The sequence below is a fragment of the Sceloporus occidentalis genome, unplaced genomic scaffold (genome assembly GCF_023333645.1).
Source record: "Sceloporus occidentalis isolate IW3139 unplaced genomic scaffold, rSceOcc1.0.p SCAF_5, whole genome shotgun sequence".
NCBI lineage: Eukaryota > Metazoa > Chordata > Lepidosauria > Squamata > Phrynosomatidae > Sceloporus > Sceloporus occidentalis.
In genome coordinates this window covers 83,220,265-83,242,595 of record NW_028316985.1, presented here as the reverse complement: position 1 = coordinate 83,242,595, position 22,331 = coordinate 83,220,265, and the positions used below count along the sequence as shown (strand labels likewise).

The 22,331-nt window shown below is 37.6% G+C and overlaps 1 protein-coding gene across 6 annotated transcripts in view; it reads right to left on the bottom strand.

Annotated features, from left to right (window-relative positions):
* Positions 1–22,331, bottom strand: part of ORC5 (origin recognition complex subunit 5) — a 109,521-nt gene that overhangs the window by 46,118 nt on the left and 41,072 nt on the right. The window contains exon 15 of one of the 6 annotated variants that reach the window (XM_089524569.1): positions 441–918. The exons of 4 other annotated variants lie outside the window; for them this stretch is intronic. In XM_089524569.1, the coding sequence (XP_089380695.1) occupies positions 901–918 (18 nt within the window). In that variant the 3' untranslated portion in view covers positions 441–900. Of the gene's footprint in view, positions 1–440; positions 919–16,059; positions 16,085–22,331 lie in introns of those variants that run through there. One more of the 6 variants, XM_089524570.1, reaches the window with a different exon arrangement.

Genomic DNA, 22,331 nt, shown 5'->3' with positions numbered 1-22,331 from the left:
TTAGCACCACTCCTATTAATTTTCATTCTGCATATTTTTTAAAGAAACGGCAATTCCTTCTCATTGTTGAAATCATGTTAATGGGGAGAACACCCTGACACACACTGTTCAGCTTTCAGACAATAGCTGTAAGAGTTGATTAAAAATGAATGTTCCTTATGAATCTTGTATTGTATTCTATTTGTACAGTAGGTGTTACTGGTATGGAGAAAGATTAAACAACAACAAAAAACAAAACAAAAAAACCAACAAAAATTATGTCTTAAAATTTTAAATCAGTATTGTCTTTAAAATATTTCAATTATAGTGTTTCATTTTAATTATAATCTGGTTTTTCAATGAAGTGCAAATATTTGCAAGTTATATGATCAAAAGTCACACATGTAGTCCAGAGATGCATAAAGACATTATTTATTTACACAATATATTTCCATTATTACAGCAACCAATTCTTAGGTAGTTTGTTTAGGAAGTGTATAAATTGCAACACATTGATGTCAGACATTATACCTGAGTTACTGAAAATGTAACCCTGTCCATAGCAGATCAGAAATGAACTTTTCCCTCCTTCTATTGATAGGCTAGAATGTATTCCTCCTTCCCTCTCAATATTTCTTTTTTTTTTTTGGGGGGGGGGGGGGAAATTGACCTTGGCCACTGTCTCCCAACCATGAAACACCAAGATCAATGTGAATTATATGGAACATAATATATTGTTACAAGGCAAAGTTATATTGTGAGTCCATGCTTTGCACTGGTACTAATATATATGGTGAAAGAGTATTACAGTATAAATAAATTTTGCTGCTGTTGTTGTTTGTCTTGCAGCTTTTTAATACGTAGTTCTTTGTTATTTCTTTCTTACATTGCTGTTTCTATTTTTCTTTGTTGCACTGATTTCTACATCTTTTTGGAAAACTGCATGAAGACATAGGAAAATCTATTTAAATACAGATATATAATCTATTTTAAAGTCATATTTATTATTTTAAAATCCCCATGACATTATCAATGTAACTCAACATTGTCAGATCACCCAGGACTGCAGTGAATGGATATCAACAAGAAGTTCCAATCACTGAATTAGAAAGAATAAAAGAAATTATTAGTTTGAGACTGAAGCAGAGGGTTATTAATCATGAAATATTCTGTTTTAATTATGATTACTGTATCAAAGGCAAGACTTAATGCAGAACAGAGGAAGTAAGGATTGAGGTTAATGCTTATTCTGAAGAGAATTTACATAAATTAGGCAAACTGAGAAGCTTATTGTGCCATTTTATCCTATGTGAGATCACAGAAACAAGAGTCAGAAAATTTATGACATCTTCTCTGTACTCCATCCAGACATATTTACAGTACTCAAAACTATTTCTTCCTTTTATTAGAATGATTTACCTGTTCCAAATGTAGGCTTTTTTTTAGTTCTTGCTCTGTTTTTGGATTTATGCCCTCACAATATTTGCTGAGGGAACCTTCCACAAGTAACAGGCAAAAGGGCCATTTGATGGAACGAACAAAAAATATACAATTTAGCTTGCCAGGGAAGATGTTGATTCTTAGTTGTTGTTGTTTCAAATAACTACTCTCTCTATTACTTAAAATGATCATCAGTCTGAGATATATTGGACAACTAAAGGGTTTTTATTAAAGACACCTGCCTTATTTATTTTGTATTAGGTGGCAATACAAACTAACGATGTAGCAGAACAGAGCTAACAGCATAAACACCAAGGCCATAATAAATGACACTCAGCTGGGAAGGACACATTGTTCAGATGGATGACATCAGATTGGAGCAGGTGCTAAGCTGGCAGGTGGCAGAAAGGAGCAAGCTGCATAATACAAGCTACAAAAAGGACTTTTTTCTCCCTGAAGAGGCTTCTCTGGAACTCAATGTGGATATTTTCCATCAAGACACTTGTTCATCAATGAGAACAAGAGAAATCTAAATGAAGATATTAAAGGTTTCATATACATTGTCCTCCTAACACTATCCTTATCACTTGCATAGCTTCTCTTTGTTTTGACTTAACCTTTTCCTCTACTAAAATTTTGATTATAAGTTTTTAAAGGTCAAGTCCCATCTGTTTTGTTTGTGTTACAATCTGTGAAAGTGTCATGTATCCTGAAGATATTTTTGGTCTCAATTTTCTCCCCTCCCCAATGGATGAATGCATAAACCCCCAGGTCCTCCATTTTTATGGCTTCTCACAGAACTATACATCTAATCCTCTAGGCCAGCAGCCTTAACTGAATGCTGAATACGCCATAAACTATTTATGAACTCTGATGGGAAGAGATACCAAACATGACTGTTAAGACTATTACAAAGAATAGTACAGTTGGCCCTTTTTATACACGGATTCAAGCATTCACGGTTTGAAAATGTTCAAAAAAAGTATAAATTTCAAATACCAAACCTTGATTTTCCATTTTTTATAAGGGATACCATTTTGCGATATTTAATGGGACTTGAGCATACACAGATTTTGTTATCCACGGGGGATCTTGGAACCAAACCCCAGTGTATAACAAGGGTCCACTGTAAAATGTTACCACATTGGAACAAAACAAACACTTTAATGTCCATATGGGATAGCCAACACTCATAATCGGGATTTCAAATTTGACCAAAAAACTTCATGAGCTGAGACTAAGACCTGTGTGCTCAGGCTTCACCATCTTCTTCAAGCACAGAAGGTAACAAAGTCTGCCACTGCAACTGGAAACCTCTGGATTATAAATTAGTACTATCCATCTACAACAACCTATACTTTTATTTTGGGCTCAAATTTCTAGATCCAAAAGCTAACCCTAAATATCTAAAGGCTCTGGATGGGAGAAAATACATTTCACATCTAGAGTCAGATATGGCCTCCCATGTCCAGAACCTGAGTCAATGTCCAACAAATAAGGTCCTCTGCAGTAATCCACAGACTAATATTGATACCACTTTAACTACTTCTTAAGTGCACAGTTCAACAAGGAAAGAATTCAGCTCATCACAAAGACAAGAGATGTGCATGTAAGAGTTCTTAAAAAAAGAAAGGTGGAGATCTATCTTCCAATAGTAATATTCATGTATGATATCTACTTTTAATGGATGTCAGATTGATAAAAACATAAACTTTTAAAAATCTGGTTCTAACTTCCCCTAAAATGTCCCCAATTATTTAGTCTGGAAACTAGATAGATATTTAGACAAATTTAAAATAGTTTTAAAAGATATAAAGAAACAAATCTGAAAATCAAATACATAACTTATAGAGAATGTTAGTGGGAAAAATCACTGAAGAAAGTATGCAGTCAGATTAGAAGCTAAAAGATGAAAAGCAAAGATTGATCACAGAGATACATCTTGTTTCCTAGTTGTTGCAAAGATTTTCATTAGTCAGATGAACATTCAGACACATCTGTAGAATGTAAGAAAGTCTACTTTTGCTATGAATTAAAAGTCTTTTTATCCACATTAACCATAAAATTATAATATTTGTAGGCCTGATTATTTAAATGAGATTTAAGCATCCATCATATGAATAATCATGTGTATTCCATTAATTTCTCTACTTCTCAAACTACATGGTTTCATAAGCTCTGCTTTGAAGACAAGATTGACCTGTCTCTTATTAACAGCCAAAAATTTAGGCCTTATGCCCAATTTCCCAAATATGGGAGCATACAGTGGGTTGACAGAATGTTAGAAATGTGAAAGTACCCCAAAACACACTACCTTATCAAAAAAAAAAAAAAGTGCTACACTTTCTGGGCTATCTTAATGAAAGGACTGTATCTTCCTATATGATTCTGCCAAAGCCCTGAGATCTTAAGGAAAGGAAGTCCTCTCACTCCTACTACCTTCACAAGCACGTGTGTTGGGAACACAGGAGAGGGATTTTGAGTGGCTATTCCTAGGCTTTAGAGATGCCTCGCTAGGTAGGCTAGGATGGTTCCTTCTGTGTTCACTTACTGGCAAGTGCACTAGATATGAATTGTCAGTAAAGTAGATTACAATTATTTACACATTCAGTTTCTAACTCAAAGAGTGTTATACACTCATCCTTCCACATTTGCAGCTTTGACTTTTGTGGATTTGATTATTCACGGATTTTATTAATGTGTTATCTCTAGGAATATCTAGGTCCTCCAGCGCAACTCTATAGTCAACTTTAACCAAAAGTTGCACCAAAGGACCCAGAGATTCCTAGAGAGAACACTCCACTAGGCATATCTGGCAGATGTTGATCACAGAGTTGCACTGCAGGACCTAGAGATTCCTAGAGAGGTGTTCTCTCAGGTAAAAACATAGTGTTTTTGTTATTTGCAGTTTTTCCACATTCAAAAGGGTCCTGTGCTCCTAAACCCAGCGAATGTGGAGGGATAAGTGTATATTCATTTTGATATAGCATCATGTCTTAAATAATTATGTGTAATTGTACAGTAGGTATTATTCACATTTAGAATTGCACTGAAGAAAAATGCTGGAATATAAAATGAACACTATAATCTTAAGATTAAAATGCAGAATTTATTACTATTAATTGCTTATTATGTTGTGTCTGTGGGTAGCAGCAGGGTGATTGTGATTATCATCCTTCAAATACTTAAGGCTGCCCCATCAGGCACTGAAGGCAAACAATGCTAAGGCTGGAAGCCAGATGTGCATTCTCTTGATCTGTTCCATCAGGTGCTGCCTTAAAAACCCGTAAGCTGCTAATTGCACCAAAAATTCTATTATGAATCACTTCCCAAGGTTATATATTCAGCTCTTCCTTTTACTATTTGAAGACACTCATATGGCCTTGCATTCTTTGCATGAATCTGCCACATGTCAAGGAGTTTCAGGGCAACTGGTTAAGTGTGGCTAACCAAAGTCAATTACCGAAATAGAGACAAGCAGGGACAGAGGAGGCCAGAGAGGCTGGCAAGGTCAGAGAAGCAGAGGGACAGGCAAGGCAAAAATAAAAATAAAATAAAATAAAGAATGAGCTGCACAATGCAAGAGGAAATGATATAGAGAAAGGAAAAGAAAGGGAGGATGCAACTCAGGGGAAGCAAGGGAGAAAGCCTGTATTCCCAGATTGAATTGTGCAATAAAGTACCTTTATGGTGTTACAGAAAGTGTATTTAGTCCCCAACAGACCAGGCCTAGGCTGAAATCAGCACTCAATTACATATCCTACAGGGTAGCCTGGGGCAAACTGCAGTCTCTCTGTGTTATTATGATGATAAAACAGGCAAGTCCAAAATACAGTAATAAATCTATCAAGATAGGAAAGTCTGGTTAACACAGAAGGCTGGGAAATAGTAACCATACAGGAAGTTAGAGAGTAGCTAGAATTCAATAGCCTACCAAATATCAGAATGGAAGGGAGAAACCATCTGGTATGCTAGTTGTCTACATCTTTGTGGGCAGTTACATGATTACTACATGGAACACGGTTCTGTACCTGGTGAGACTGTTTTACAAACAAACATGGCTTCTCTTATGGTTTTAGCTCCACCCCTGTAACCTGAAAACCTTCGTTAGTAATTCTTTGCCTCCTAGGCCTTTCATAGAACTGGCACATACATCCCCATTCTACTTCTCTCTAACCATAAGGAATGGCTGAATGATTGGTCAACTTCTAAATTCTATCCAGGTCACTGATTCTTCTTGTCTGTGGTGTGCTTTATTCAACCTTGCTTAGCAGCCTTGAAACTGTTGGCCAGGACAGGCAGCAAAAAGTGAGAGAGAGTGTGCCTTTGGTTTTCCCCAGAAGTCCCATCCCCTGGAAGGCAGAAGTCCCGCCTCCAGAAGCCCCCCTGGAAGTCCCACCCCCAGCACCCAGTGTGGGAATGCCACTGAGTTTAGGCACTTGGTCTCTAAAAGGTTTGCAATCATTGCTTTATAAAGCAAATGCTGATTTTCTTCTGGAATTCATTGGTGTGTTCCATTAGCCATTGTATGTTTGCAATGTGGTCTCTAGTGCCTTTTCCTTTCCTGAATCCTGCTTGAACCTCTGGGATTTCTCTCTCTATGTATGGTTGGAGTCTATGTTACAGAATTTTGTTTGCATGGGAGATTAATGCTATGGTCCTATAGTTGTTGCAGTCTTTTGAGTCTCCTTGTCCTATAGATATGTCTATTTGCCTCCATATAGTAGCAGGGCCTAAATTCCCGAATGACACCAGATTCCATTTGAAGCTAAGCAAGGTCAGTCCTGGTTAGTATTTGTATAGGAACCAACAAATGAATGCCAGGTATAGTAGGCTATATTTCAGAGGAAGGATCTGGCAAAACCACCTCTGAGTATTCCTTGCCTAAGAAAACCTTATGGAATTCATGGGATTGCCTTAAGTCAACAGGAGACTTGAAGGCACATCCACAGAGAAGTCTTACAAGGAAGCAGGAGGACAAGCAGATTATAGTCACTACCATATACTAGTGAAAGGGTGGATATGAGGAAGTGGTACCACCTTCCTCCCCAAAACAATATCAACATGCCAATAATGGTCAACTATTCCATGCGGGGAGTAATGTAGAAATTTAAACATTACTTAGTATTTATATAATGAGATATTATATTTAAAAAAAACTAAAGCCGGACAATGTATTTCATTTTCTCAAATTCAGGGTCATCACTTACTAGCTCTAGAACAAGGGAACACTAGAAATTCCTCCCCATGTAAGATGTTTTGTAGAGAACAGCACCAGCCTGCTCTCCATCTTTTCAAAGGGAAAAAAAATTGACACCTTGAAAAAAAATACAGCTATTTAAATTCTGAATTGCTCACAAATACACCCCCCAGCCCTTCTCTCAGAACTGGCATTTAAATGGCAGGTGTTTTATCATTTTCTGGCTGGCTCTATATAAAAGAGTTATTAAGAGAAGTTGCACCATTACCACTTAATTAATCTTTGCTCTACTAACAGATAAACCAGATGTGCTATTATAGTCTTTGTTCTTGTCTACATGAGGATGAGCCGATTATTTGCCTCTGAACAATAGAGTTTGTGTATAACAGCAAGACTGGGGGGGGGGGGGCGGCATAACAAGCTTCAGCTGGAATTGCTTCATGTAAAAGTATAGGCACTGCTCAAAAAGAATTGAGTCCATCCCACTGCTCTGACCACAGAGGGGGAAGAAAAGCCAGGCACATCTCCAACATATATGGGCCCCATCTGCCCCTGAGAGCCCTTCCATCCACGTTGCAACTGCTACTGCTCTTGCCTTTCTAGGAGTGGAAGAGCACCCACTGTGCTGGAACCTAACCAGAATTAACCTTATTAATGTGTCTTATTTAGATTGAATGGGCAGAGACAGTCAATTTAACTATTTATAACACGATGATTGCAAGATCTGCAGGTTGGCAGTTCAAGGCCCAAGTGCCACATGATGAGTGAGCTCCCATCACTAATCCCAGCTTCTGCTAACCTAACATTTCAAAAGCATGTAGATAAATAGGTACCACTTCAGTGGAAAAGTAACAGCAATGTGTGAAGTCAGGCTGGCCACATGGTCACACAGTTGTCCTTCACAATGCTATCTCTTTGGCTTAGTAACGGAGATGAGCATCACCTCCTACAGTCACATGACTTGATAACCTTGTCAGAGGGACACCTTTACCTTTTTTAAACATGCTTTGAGAGTGGGGCCTGATTATAGGAAGGAAGGAAGGAAGGAAGGAAGGAAGGAAGGAAGGAAATCTATGGTTTGTTGTAATCTTTTTTCAGCGTACAAACCACTGTTTTAGCTTCCATAAGTGAAGCAGGCAAACCATGGTTTGTCTGCTTTTGTTTGTCATATATTTTGCTTCCTAATTTCATTCATGTCAGTAGTCTCTCGGAAGTGTAGCAGCAGCTATGCCAAGCCAAAGTTAACTTTCTTTCACTAGGATTGGTGAACTGAGATAAATACACAAAAGTCATCAACAAACTGGCAACTGTGTTACTAGAATGCAATGAAGTGACTATATTCAAATACAAAAAGAATGGTGCAAACCAAGTAAGAACTGCTTTAATTTTGCACCATTTGTTCTTAATCACCCAGTACATCCATGGAAATATTACCCACATACAAACATGCACAAATTGGTACATGGAATAAGAAACCACTTGCTATATTCAACAGTAGTTCAACTAGATTTCATGTAAGCTACAGGAATGAGCTTTTGTCCTTTGCATCTGAAATGCAGTCAAACAGTCTGTTGGAACCTCTTTCTTTTCCTCTTTCCTATTTGTGATGAGTTGGAAAACAGATACAAAGCAACACCAATAAATTAAACACAACTATACATTTTAATTAGCATAGTACACCGAATAACGTCCAATTATTTTCAAAATGCAGATGAAGGAAGAGCTGCTTCTATCTCCTGAAGACTAAATATGTTTTAAATCAATTAAAATGAGTGTGACTTATTAATGATTACTTCCTATCACCTTTAATTCATTTTTTAAAAAGTATAATGGAAAATATGGTGTTTTTCTCTCTGTCTCTCCTTCTCTCTCTCTTTGGTTCACACCAGTGGCAAGCCTTGATGTAATTCTATCAGTAGTTTGCTATTAAAAGTACAGCTTGCTCATTTTCTTTAATGCAACAGCAGGTTCTTTCAAAGTGCCACATTTCATACTGAAGTGCTAACCAAAGCTACCATGCTGAGCTTTCTACACTGTTCCCACTTCTAACTTTGTCACAAGTGAAAGTTCTAAAGAAGTAACAAGAAAATTAAAGGCTTTTAAAACTTCTTTTTCTCACACTCTCCTTTCCCCTGATGTACAATGTAAAAAGCTGCTGTCCACTCATTCTGTCCATTCACCTGAACATGAAGTTTATGAGTAGCTATAATAGACAAATGAAGATTTTCATGAAATATCACTACTCCTAAGATAGAGGAGAATCTGTTCAGCATTTATTCGGTTGAGGATCCTCAAATATTCTAATAGTTAATTAGAATTTGTGAGTGGTTAACTATACAACTATTTTCTAAGGTAAGACTGGTTCTTTCTGTAGTTTCCTGGCCATTTCTCAAAACAACTTGTCATTTAAAACTGTACACAGTTCTCCAAGTACTGTTCCTACAAGAATGCCACTGGGCTTGGAGAAAATGCAAGCGCTTGCCTATGTCCTTGCATGGCCTCATTCCCCATGCATAAAAGAAAACACTACATGAACCAATTTCAGATGCCATTTGCAGCAACCATGAAAAACAGGAGTTATCACATAACTGATAGGGTCAGGAGAAGCATAAACATAAAACAGAACTTCAACTGACCTATTTCTTCAAAAGATAAGCAATAAGCACAGCTTCTTTCCAGTCTATGTAAATGATACCACAGACTGTTTCCATGGACAAATGAGACAGAAAAGTCTAAACCTTAGGCTTTATTTTGGAAACAAGTACGTTTATCTTTAAATCCAGCAAGCCCTCTGGTCTGGAAAATATTCCCATATTTCTACTGAGTGCCAAAGACAAATCACTCTTGCAGTGTTTAATCAGTACATAAACTTTGGGCAATAATTAAGTACATCAAAACTGGAACTTGCCAGGTTCAATCCATTTGAAACAGAAAAGAAAAATCATGATGGGGGATTATCTGTCACATTGTCCCTCCTTCAAAACCCCAAACATTTTGGTTATTATTCAAACTCAGTCCCTTTGGCTCTCTCCAGCTGGAAGCACGGTGAAAATACTGCTCATTATTTTGACTGAGTCACATCAGATTAGCATTCAGCATATCAGTCTAAATGATACAGCTGTAAATATGAAATGCATTTAATCAAATCAAAAGAATGAGTTCTACTTCATGGCTAAAGTATCAGCTATAAAAGCAATGTCCAGTTCTTTGCCTAACCAAGAAAACTTGGTAACAAAAAACAAAACAAAACCAAGACCCTGCAGTTCCACTTTGATAATTATAGGATGCATTCAACATCATATGGTAATACAGTAGAAACCTGACTGTTCCTGGGACTGACTTAAACAGAGATTAATTGAGAGACAAAAAAAGCTGCAAGTAAGAACAGAAGGGTGCTCCATGAATATTACTAACTGTATTCAACAAATAAAGGAATCAAATAAATATTCATTTTTTGAGTCTAAGTAGGACAAATATTTTCTTTGCCACACATATTATGAAGGCATTGTCACTGCTAAAACAAATTGAGGAAACCAGGCTGCTATTTGGTATGCAATAACAATGGTTTCACCTCTCCTCTTGCCAACTAAAAGAAGGATTAAGTTCTTTTCCCTCAAAAATACCATCAATTTAGCATAGTGTAGTTAACAGAATACTGTATAAGAATAAGAATTATTAAGATTTAAATGTATGGCAGCATACAGAATTATTAAGATTTAAATGTATGGCAGCAAATGAAAAAAAAATCCTAAACAATTTCCCACACTGCATATATATTCTTCAAAATCTACTTTTAAAAAATTGAATTAACTTAATTAAAATTCATTAATGGATGACAATATTGTTAGGTTTCAAAACTGTATTTATTTTTTCTCAGATGGCAATCTCTGCAAAGTGAGTGTTTGAGAGTACATAAATGTTTTATAGATTTGTACAAACAAATGGGTGAGAGAGGATGAAACCACTAATAGCCATAATAATCCAAAGTGATTTCATGTTATATAGTAATTTGAAGCTAACATAAAAGCTTACCAAACCAAAATATATCAGTCCTGGGAGCTGGTGCCCCTCCTCCTCCGGGTCACCACATGATTTATAAACTGGGCCACCACCCAAACCTATATCTAGTAAAGTATGTGTGAGTACCAAATGCTAAGCAATCCTAAACTAATGAATCCTATTTTCCTGCATGACTACAAACACTGCAAAAGGTAACACAACTTCCAAAGGGCAAGTAATTCTTTCCAAGTTCTTATGGGCTGTTGAGGTATTTAAACATTTTTCTTATTAAACACCACTCAAATAAACATAATAAATCAAATTTGAAAAATTTCCACTAAATGCCACATCACTGCATAAAGTGACTAAATGACCTTGTGCCACTATTGCTTATAAATGGGAAGACATCACAGAAGATGCCTTGAATTCCTTCATGAAAGGTAGGATTATGAAGTAAAGACAATATTTTCTGATCTATTCTTCTAATCACATGTCATGTTGTATATTCCGTGAGTCAATGGTTTTCTAGATGCTAACATAGCATCCATCACCAAATCTATGTAACCATACTGTTCTAACATTTCCATTTCAATGTTCAAGCAGTCAATCCCAACCATTTTGAATTTTGGTGAAAAACTGGACCCTGATGTAAAAGGTCCAGCCAACTTGGTAGATACAACTTGTCTTTTATGGAAATTCTGACCAGTGGAAATTCTGCCAGTAAGGTGCCACCCACACGAGTGCGTCCCTCTCCTTGCAAATTTTTGCAAACATTCTTTGTATTTTCAGTATTGAAGGGAAGACATACAGGAGACCCCAAGGCCACAGCAAGCTCAGTGCATCGTGTCCTACAGAATCGTTGCTGCGTTGCTGCCATCAAGTGAAAAATATCTTTTTAATTTTAAATTCATCCCAGATGCAAATAAGCACATTTGAAATGGCCCAAAGTTATCATTCAGGATGTTGCATCTCTCCTGACTTAGAGACTACTCTCCCCGCAGAATCTTATGCTGGTCAAATAATCAGCTTCTATATTCAGTGTGCCCTTTAAGTGGACTGCTGTAATAAAAACTTATTTCTTTTCTGCCCATCGTAAGATTCGATCTGCCTCTCATTAGCAGAATCGATCTGGATCCTCCTTGCTTGCAAATATAAGCCCTTACTGTAATATTATCTGCTGAACTCAACATTTTGATGTTTCACTATTTGTTCTAATGTCTGCAGTGCCAAATGAACTAATTCTTGAGAACTCCTGGAGAACAGAAAAAGTCCCAACAGACTAGAGGAGGGCAAGAAAAAAGAGGATCCCAGCGATTGTTGTCCAGTTTTTTAGATTGTAAGCCTGAGGGCAGGGAACCGTCCAATTAAAAAGATTGTATGTACAGCGCTGTGTAAATTTACAGCGCTTTATAAATAAAGGTTAATAATAATAATAATAATAATAATAATAACAACAGTTAGTCTAACATCAATACCAGGAAAGATTCTAGTTCATTAAACATGAATTCTGTGAAAATTTAGAAGGAAACGACATAATCACAAAAAGTCAACATGGGTTTCAGAGAAACAAGTCATGCCAGACTAATCTGATCTCTTTTTAAAATAAAATTACCAGCTTGGTAGATGAAGAGAATGCTGTGGATATAGCATATCTTGATTTTAGTAAGGCCTTTGAAAAGGTTCACTGTGCCATTCTGGCAAACAAGCAAGGCACCTTATTCAAAGATGCATTCTAAATGTGTGAATCTCATACAGCGGTAGTTTTCAAACTTTCTACCCTCATAGTTGCATAAATGTGTCAACTGAAGAACCTCTAGGCATCTGACCCAGAAGCACTGAATTCTAGAGCACATGCTATAGCTGGTTCATAGGGGGTGGTGCTAAAATACCAAAGCTCCTTGGTCCCTGCTTCCATACAGTGTGAACAGAGACTGTCCCTTAATATAAGGAATTCAAAACTCTCTTGAAATTGCAGATTACAGGAGAAAGTTAGCAGTAGTGAAACAAGCTGTCAGGAAGAAGCTGTAATCTGCCATAGTTGATATTGTCTAAGGAACCTCAAATAAAATTCTGAGGAAGCCCACATTTTCCTAGAACAGTTTGAAAATTATTCTGTATTAGAGAGTTAAAAGCATAATCTATTTTCTACAATGCAACAGTACAGAACTGATTTTGCATTTTCTAGTACTAGTACAAACCTGTACCAAGAGGTTTGAACTGTACAATAGATTCTGTAGATAGTGTTGCTCTGCTTTTCTTGCTTCATGATAGGATATTGTTTTAAATTATTCAAAACAAGCCTTTGACCTAAATCCAATTGCTATACCCGACTACAACAGACCCACTGAATCAACCATCAGATTCTTAAGTGAATTCAGCTGATTCATCTACTTTAGTTAGGAAGAGCAGTTGGATTTGAACCTTTGCTTGCAACATAGGAGACAGGCAAGGTGTGTTTGTGCATAAATTCCAGTCCTACATACACAGTGCATCATCTACACTACTGATTTAAACTAACATAATAATAAATTCCTCTTTCAATAACAACAACAACATTTATTTCTTACCTGTCTCTCCCTATGGATTGAGGCGGGGAACAACAATTAACGAACATCATTTTTTAAAAAAATAGTTAAAACACACATCAATTAAAAGAACAAACAAGATGGTAATCTATTAAAATAATCTACATTTAAAATTGATTATTTAAAATTCACAATTCAAAATAATCTGAATAAGCCTGCCAGAAGATATTGGTCTTTAATGCTCCTCTGAATTCAGACAACATATTCACCTGTTGAATCTTTTTCAGCAGGTCATTCCACAGTCTAGGGGGCAACTGAAGAAAAACGTCATCTGGCTGACAGTTGCTGATCCTCTGGCTGATCGGAATAAATGCCCAGCAGAGGACCTGAGCATACGGAGCAGATTATATGGGAGGAGATGCTCCTGTAGGTAACCTGGACCCAAACCATGTAGAACTTTAAAGGTAATAACCAACACTTTGTACCTTGCCCAACATTTTGTACCTTGCCCAGAAACTAACAAGCAGCCAGTGGAGTAATTTTAATGTTGGTATAATACGATCACTCCTGGAAGCCTGAGTAATCAATCTGGCTGCCATGTTTTGAACTAACTGAAGTTTTTGAACTTGGTACAGAGGTAGTCCAATTTACAGCGCATTGCAAAAGCCCAGCCTTGCGGATACCAGCGTGAGTACTACCATTTTTAGGTCCTCCAGCTCTAGGTAGGGACGCAATTAGTATATGAGCCAAAGTCGATAGTAAGCACTTCTGGCTGTCACATCTATATGACTTGTCATTTGGAGTGGTGGATCCAGAAGCACCCCAATCTGCAAACACAGTCTTTCAGGGGGAGTGTAACCCCATCCAGGACTAGTTGACATACCTGTATACCCAGGTTAGGACCTTTTGACAGTAAGCACCTCTGTCCTGTCTGGATTCAATTTCAATATGTTTTTCCTCATCCAGCCCATTACCTCTTCCAGGAATTCATTCAGAGGAGACACACTATTCTCAGCTGAAGCTGTATTTGAAAGCATGAAGAAATATATTTGGGTGTCATCAGCATATTGATAACACCCAGCCCCATGCCTCTGGATGATCCCCAGGAATTCAAGAGATTCCTGGCAACTTGAGTTTTGTGAGAAAGGCTATGAATCACTAACACAGATATCTCTGCACCCTTAATAAATAATATCATGCAGGACTCTCTGCAGAAAGTTTAGACAGGGAGAAGGAGAGACATTAAGCATCACTGACAAACTGACCCATGGGTGATTCTGAAACTATTATAGTATATTCCCATTAGCCTGAACCTAAAATTTGGTATTAGTCCAAGGAACTTCAATTACGTCACAAATCTGAACACTTTTCACATTTCCTCCCCACTCAAAACTAAGAAGTCTCCAAATCATATTACAAATGGATATATTTTCCTCCACTAGGTAAAAACGTAAAGCCTGGTACAGATATGATTTGAGGCATCATGAGTTCCCAACTTCTCTGTACAAAATTGAAAGGTGCCACACGACTTTCAGCTACGCTGTGGGAAAGGTAATGGAATAAAGGCACTCAGGAAAATATATCATTTCTTTAAAAATGGCATAGAAAGGTATGAGTATAATGCAGAAACATAATTTACTGATTGTAAAATGATGACAGTATTTAAACTATTAGCATACTTCCTAACAGACTAAAGTTCTAAAAATTGATGCACATGTTGCCTAGACCTGTTATACAGGTTTATTATAAAAATCACTGTTTAGTATAAAAACCTGAAACTGGGACATCTGAGGACCTTCTGAGACTCAAACGTTCCTCAATTCCCATGACATTTACCTCATGACAGAGACCAGTACTGCAGCACAGACCAAAACAAGTCACAAACAGAGCAAAACATTGAATCTGAGAGTGCTACAATCTCTTTGGGCCTGATGCTGGGTGTCTGGTACTAGCAGGGGAAAAAAGCAAATAACTATGTTGGGAAAATCCAAGGTCATTTACTTGTAACACTGTGAGATTAATATAATATTAAAGTGCAGATATGCCCACAAATGTATGTGAAGGGCATTAATGAATGAATAGTAGGTTAAATTGGATATCTGCATGGATACCTAAACGGATTCAATTCTTTAATTAAAAATCCTTTCAGTAATCATGGATGACCTAACTTGTCCAAAATTGATAATTTTACACTCTGAACTGCAAAGTAAGATCACTGAGGCCTTAGAAAATAAATGGCGATGTTTATAGATACATCTGTAAAGCTTAATGAGACTTTTAACAAATCTCAAACTTGTAGGTTCAACCAGCAAAGAAATCTCATTTTGTGAAGAAAGGCTAATGAGCAGAATTTCTGCATGAGAGAAACACAGTTGATATATGAGAGAATCACAACATTTATGCATGGTATTTGCTGGCATGTACAGTCACCCTTTGCTAGTGATTATCATACCCAGCTGTCAAGTTCAACTAGACAGCAAGCTAATGTTTGTGGAGAATGCATGGCAAAAACAGATTTCAATACTCTATATTCCCTAATCATCACACAGCACATTCACAAGAGTTTCCTAAAAATGCTCAATTTATCTTTTCTATCTGTAACAAAAAAAATATTACAAGACGTTTCAGATATAACAAAAGCAGAGGCAATTTAAATAGTCCTGCACATAAATCAGATGACTGTAGAGTCACACTCAAAAGAGTATTTGATATTACACACTACATTTCCACCTAAGTCTTGCCATAAACTATGGCTTTCCTATCCCAGTTGTTACTTTCCCACTTAGTTCTTCTTGACCTCCCTCCCTAACAAATGGGATGTGGTGGAGGAGAGGAGGGGAGAGAGAAAAGTGTACACACTTGAAGTTTGGCAATGTAGAAGAGGTATGTATGCATTAGGTCATTCATTGGCCAAAAGCAACCCATTGTGTCAATAGTTCTCCTTCCCCGACAAAGAAATAATAGAAGAGAAAGGCAGCACAAGAATTATTTAGAATTCTTATTCCAAAGCAGAAGGTAGAGAAAGGTGTGTGAATGAAAACAGGAAAGAATAGAATTTTAATTTTCTTAACTGCTGTCAACTGAACCCCGACTCATGAAGACCTTGCGGATAGAATATATCGAAGCCCCCCTCCCCTGTCCTCCACTGCTTTCCTTAGGTCTTGTAAATTCATATTTGTGACCTCCCTAATTGAGTTTATCCATCAAGCTTGTGATATTCCTCTCTTTCTACTTCCCACCACTTTTCCCTGCTTTACTGTATTTTCTAATGAGGTGTGTTCTCTCCTGATATGCCGAAAGTACGACAGCCTCATTTTGATCATCTTGGCTTCCAGGGAGACTTCAGGCTTCATCTGTTCAACAGCCGTTTGTCTTTTTGGATGTTCACGGTACTCTTAGCCCTCTTCTCCAACACCACATCTCAAATGAGTTTATTTTCTTCCTCCTATCTGTTTTCTTCACTCTCCAGCTCTCACACCCATACATGGTGATGGGAAATACAATGCAATTTTAGACACTGTCTATTTTAAACAATTCTCTCTTACTTGGTTGGTAGTTGGAGACCACTTGGACCCACCAAGATGACTAGGTTGTATCTGAGGGCGGTACGTAGCTCACTCTTGGCATACATTGTCATTGAGCAGGACAAATGAATTTCAGTGCTCCTTCCTGCATGTCTATATGGCAGCTGTTTCTCTCTGGGGCTGTCCCATACACACACATCCCACAATCCCAAAGGCAGAGCAACTAATGTAAGAATTGCTAGGTCCAACATTTTGCTATGGTGAGAAAGCATGTAATGCTGGAACTGCATGTAAGGGTACTATGGTGAGATAGATTATAATGACCTCCATCTATGTGTGGAATACACACATGCATGCATACAAATATATGCTCTCAGAAATGTATGACAGCACCATAGGAAAGTAGGTTCAAGGCAGCTTTGTGAACATAGTTATGCATGTTTCTAAAATACATGTCTCTTTATGATTTAATCATCATTAAGTATTTTTTTAAAAAAAACAAAACACCTTAAACTGAGTGCCTTAATCTTGTGTATTTTCTGACCCCAATAAGAATTACAATGTATGTCATGATATTAAAATGCCCTAGGTTCACAGCAATATTTGTTGATGCAGAACAACCAGAGCCAGAAAGTATGGGTCTGCATTAGACAGAGCATTTGAGTAGCTCTCATCCTTCCCTGTCGCCTGCACCCAAACGTAACCAGCAGAACTACAATAGATCTGTTGGGGCAATTTTTGCCCCAGCCATTTTTTTGTTCAAATAAAAAAACTATACACTACAGGTAATTGAAACTTTGGTACAGTATATTATTTACAGTTTTTCAAGCGACTATGTTATAAAATGCCTACCATATAGGTCTAGTTCTATGGGATTTCTGTAACAAAAGGCAACTCTGTAAAACTAAAATATTCCACCCTTGTGGATGAGGATTAAATACAGATTTTAGTATCCTGTTTTTTACCAAATGGTGTGTTTGCCTGTTATAAATATTTATACAAATATTTATATTATTTCCATTCATTTTAATTCTCTAGAGAATCTACCTAAAATGCAATTATCAAGGGAACTCTTTGACAAAACTGCCATCTAGTGTACATTCTCTGAACATTAGCCATCTAGTGTACTTGGTCACTGCACTCAGGTACTGCAGTTTTTTGTTATTGATAACTGCCTTCCAGTTGACTTTGACCCATAGCAACCTATGAATGAGAGACCTTCAAGTCATCCTATCCTCAACAGCCCTACTCATCTCCTGCAGATTCATGGCTATCATTTCTTTGATTGAATCTATCCAACTGGAATGCGGTCTTCCTCTTTTCCTAATTCCCCTTCACTTTACCAAGAATTACAGACTTTTCTAGTGAGTCCTCTCTTTTCATTATATGACAAAATATGACAGTCTCAGCTTAGTCATCTTTGCTGCACACAGCCATATTGATCTATTAGTAAAAAAATCTAAAAGGGGAAGGGTTTTTTTTATGACTAAGTAAAGTACTGAAAAAACTTCTGAATTATTCAGAACTCTTCATAGGTCTTCACGCATATAAATAGGGGAAATAGTTAAAACCACCGGAACACTGAACACTGTAACACACATGGGTAGAAGTCAAGCATGTTATATAAGGTGCCATATGAGGTACTATGTGTCTTTCTTTTCTTTTCTTGAACCATTACCCAGTGATTCACTCCCTCAGAGTGTGGTGGAGTCTCCATCTTTGAAGGTTTTTAAACAGAGGCTGGATGGCCACTTGTCAGGGGTGCCTTGATTGTGGGTTCCTGCATGTCAGGGGGTAGGACTGGATGGCCCTTGTGGTCTCTTCCAACTCTATGGTTCTATGATTCTATGTAGAACTGCACCAAATGATTGCAGCACCAACAACAACCACAATGAGTGAATCTTTGTTGCCCAGAACTGAAGCAATGTGACTTTCTCCCAGCTAAAGATAAAAAAGGATAAAACAGGACAAGAGAAAAAAGTACAAGAGGAAAAAAGTGACAGATGAAGGAAGAAGGAATGAGACTGTCTAACAGCAGAAAGCAATGTTGATAGAAAAACAAAGTAAAAACAGCAAAAGAAGAAGGTCCAAAGGGACTTCTAAGGATGAGAAAAAACTGAGAGAAAAGCCTAAGGGCCCTCAGTACATTTGCAAAATTCTGGGACCTTTGTTTTGCCTGGGCTGTAACTTCCCTCAGTGAACAGAAAATAGATGTCAACTTGCCAAAACTGTTACTGAGATTAAAAAAACAATACGTGAATGTTGGGTGAAATGAAAAACAAACAAAAACATGACCTACCCACCTAAAGATGGGGTTTGGCTTTTTCAGAGTTAACCCTTCAGCCACCAACTAAAAATATTGTATTTGCTTCCATTAGCTTCTCACCAGTTTCACCTCTAAAGATTAAGCTTTAGCTTTGCTAATACTGTATAAAAGGACTACAATACCTCATTTACTTCTGTTGATGACTCTAAATGAAAAAGACGTGTTTCTATAGGAAGAAACTGCAACTCTGTAATTTAACAGATGAATAACTCAGTGGCCCAAAACAGATGGACCAAACAGACTGGTATGAGGCTGTACCGGCACTGTTTGCGCCAGGATCGCAGCAACCACCTGGTCCTGATCTGGGCCACCAGAAGAAGCAGATATCCTTCTTGGCCCAGTTCTTTCTGGCCACGTTTGAGGTGTACGACATCTGAACGCTAACTCCAAACACGGCCGAAATCCATATCATTTGGCCTGTTTGCTTCAGGCCTAAGTGACATGTGTAGTAACATATGTGTAATAAATTTCAGTGGCCCAGTTTCTGTTCTAAAGGAACATGGACCAACTTTTTTACTTCTGAAGAAGAAACTGAGGTTTCAGAAATAGCTCAGCACTATCCATCTTCCTCACTGGACACGTTACTGTGTAGCTCAGCTGGTTCAGTGTAGTAAAGCGTAATCAGTTTTCCTTACTGATTATTAAACTAAAACATCCAGAGTTGTATAAGTAACAACAGTGAAGATTTATTGTAGCAGATAAAATCATGCTGGTTCCACACACAGTACACAGTAACACCGCAGTTTCAAACAAAATAACACTTTTCATTGAACTTCTTCCACATTCTCAGCTCTGAAGAAGCTAGTCAGATCTTATCGACTCCTCTCTTCCTAACAACTGTAATTCTTTTTCTGATGGTCCCTAACTAACTCTTTCACAGGTCAGATTTTAGGTTATATCCTTTACTGCACTGCCCGCCATGCTGTATCATTCTGAGTTACAAGTGGCTGACTCTACCAAAGCTTGTTCAGCTCCTCATTTCACAGAGGGTAACATCTGGGAGAGAATATAGTGCAGTTGCTGAGGAGACCAGTAGAAACTGGACAAGTTAGTTCCAGGGCCTAGTTAAGGGGAGAGGGAAACCTGTGGCCTTTCACATATGGTTAAACTGCAACTTTCTTCAGTCCTTGTCAACATATAAAATGGTGTGGATGATGGAATTTAACAACACTTGAAGAGCTACAGGTCACTTATCCCAGTAGTGCAATAACAGATGCACCAACTAAGAGCCAATGAACATCCAGCTAATTCTTCAAGTAAGAATGTTTCTCTCTCTGTCATCACAGAGGATATTGGGAATGACATTCCTTCACTTCTTTCCTTTATGGTTAAAAGCACTTTGAGGTGAATTTATCCAGTTGCCCACAAAAACCACTAGCCTGGTCAAGCATATCTTTGAGTGTAGAAGTTTCCAGGTTCAATCTTTGGTATCTCCAGATAAAAACAAAACAGAAATGGGCCAGCACCACGATGAGGAAAAAATGAAGTTTTAAACTCCAAGACCTAAAATGAAAATTTCCCCTTTCTTCAGCATCTGGAGTTTCTTTCACAATTCTTCTTGCCAATTTAAAATCCCTCAAGCAACAGGGCAAGGAAAGGCCTCTGCCTGAGAATAGCCAGAGTAGACCATACAGAGCACAGTTTGACCCAGTATCAGGCAACTCTTTTCCAATGAGGCAGACAGTTCCTCCATAAACCAAAGGCAACATGGAAAATGGCCTTGCATGTGCTTAAAGTGTCATTACTATTGAATTTAAAAGCAAACTTGACCGATGATGGGATGTTACTGTATGGAAGTCTAATTTCATCCACTATGTTATGCTGCCATCTAGTGAAAAGTCACTCAACAAATACACCAATATATTATTGCACAGAACACTGCCATATGATTAAAAAAGAATGGTACAAAAGTAAAGTTGTTCTTATTTGGTTTTACACCATTAATTTTCAATCACCCTGTATGTAGAGCGGGCCCTTTAGATTCACAGGAGTTTGGTTCCAGGACATTTCATGGATATCAAAATATACGGATGATCATGTCTCATATTAAGTGTCAGCAATGTGAATGCACACACACTTCAGAATGTTCACATCCACATCCCCGCTATTTAATAATATGGAGTGTGACAATCCAGTTGGTTATATTTGCAGATCTGGAGCTGTGGATCCAGAGGGCCCACTGTACTAACTTTGGAAACAGGTAACAATTAAAGCAGATCTCAAAATACAAGTTCCAACTATCAGTCCCACTAGGAAACCCTGCAAAAGAAAATGTGTCACATGAAAACTGCTCATCTTAGAAAAAACAAACTCTTCTCTCAATGACACATTTCTTAAAAAAGTTTTTATCAAACTCGCTTATGCAATTTCCTAGCTCATTCCTGTGATCAATGATAGCCACTTAAGGAAGCAATGAACAGTTCATAAATTGCTTTGGCAGTTTAAACCACGGGCAAAAAGAAAAAACAAAAGGCTGATGGTCCTGGTAGCTTTTAGAGAAGCTCTCATATGTTGCTATGGAGGTTATCCCATGATGCACTTGGAAAATGGGGGAAATCTAATGTGGTACAGTCAGTTAAAATGCCAGACTAGAACTTGGGACATCCAAATCCTTGTTCCCACCGAATCATGATAGTCACTCTCTCTCAGCCTGATCTATCCTACAGGATTACTGGAATGATAAAGTGGAGAAAAGGCGAAACTTCTATGATGTCTTGATCACTCTGAATGAAACACAAGATACAAATATAGCTATATATATACCTATATTCCTATTTCCTAAGACTCTGATATTCTTTTGTAAATAGGAACAGGTCAAAGCAAGGATTTGCAAAATGTGACTTCTTTATATTGTTGGAGTGCAACTATGGCAAGCTTAACAAATGGCAAGCTGTAATCTAACAACATATCAAGGGCTGTATGTTTCCTGTCCCTAGTTTAAAATGTGGTTTGTGGTACTGTACAAAAGGATAGTAAAAATGCAAGTGTGCATGTGTGTCATCCCTTGAGTGCATGCTATTTAGACAGTCATATTCTAGCTATTATAAGTAATTAGTAATTTTTAATGCAACAGAGATGGGTTTTCCATTTCAATTTGAATGCAGCAAACACTCTGCTGAAGTGTGCATTAAGAACATTTGAGAATGGCTTGGTAACAGTACTGAAGACTGGCAATCAAACAAGGAAAAACATGAGCCTAAATTTCTGGATGTTCCAATTAGTTATATGCATTCAATTTTCATTACATACCAGAGGCCTGTTACAGACTGCCAAAATAAAGCTGCTTCAGGTCTCTTTGGAGGTATGCTGTTTAAATGACGCATGCACCCTAAGAATCC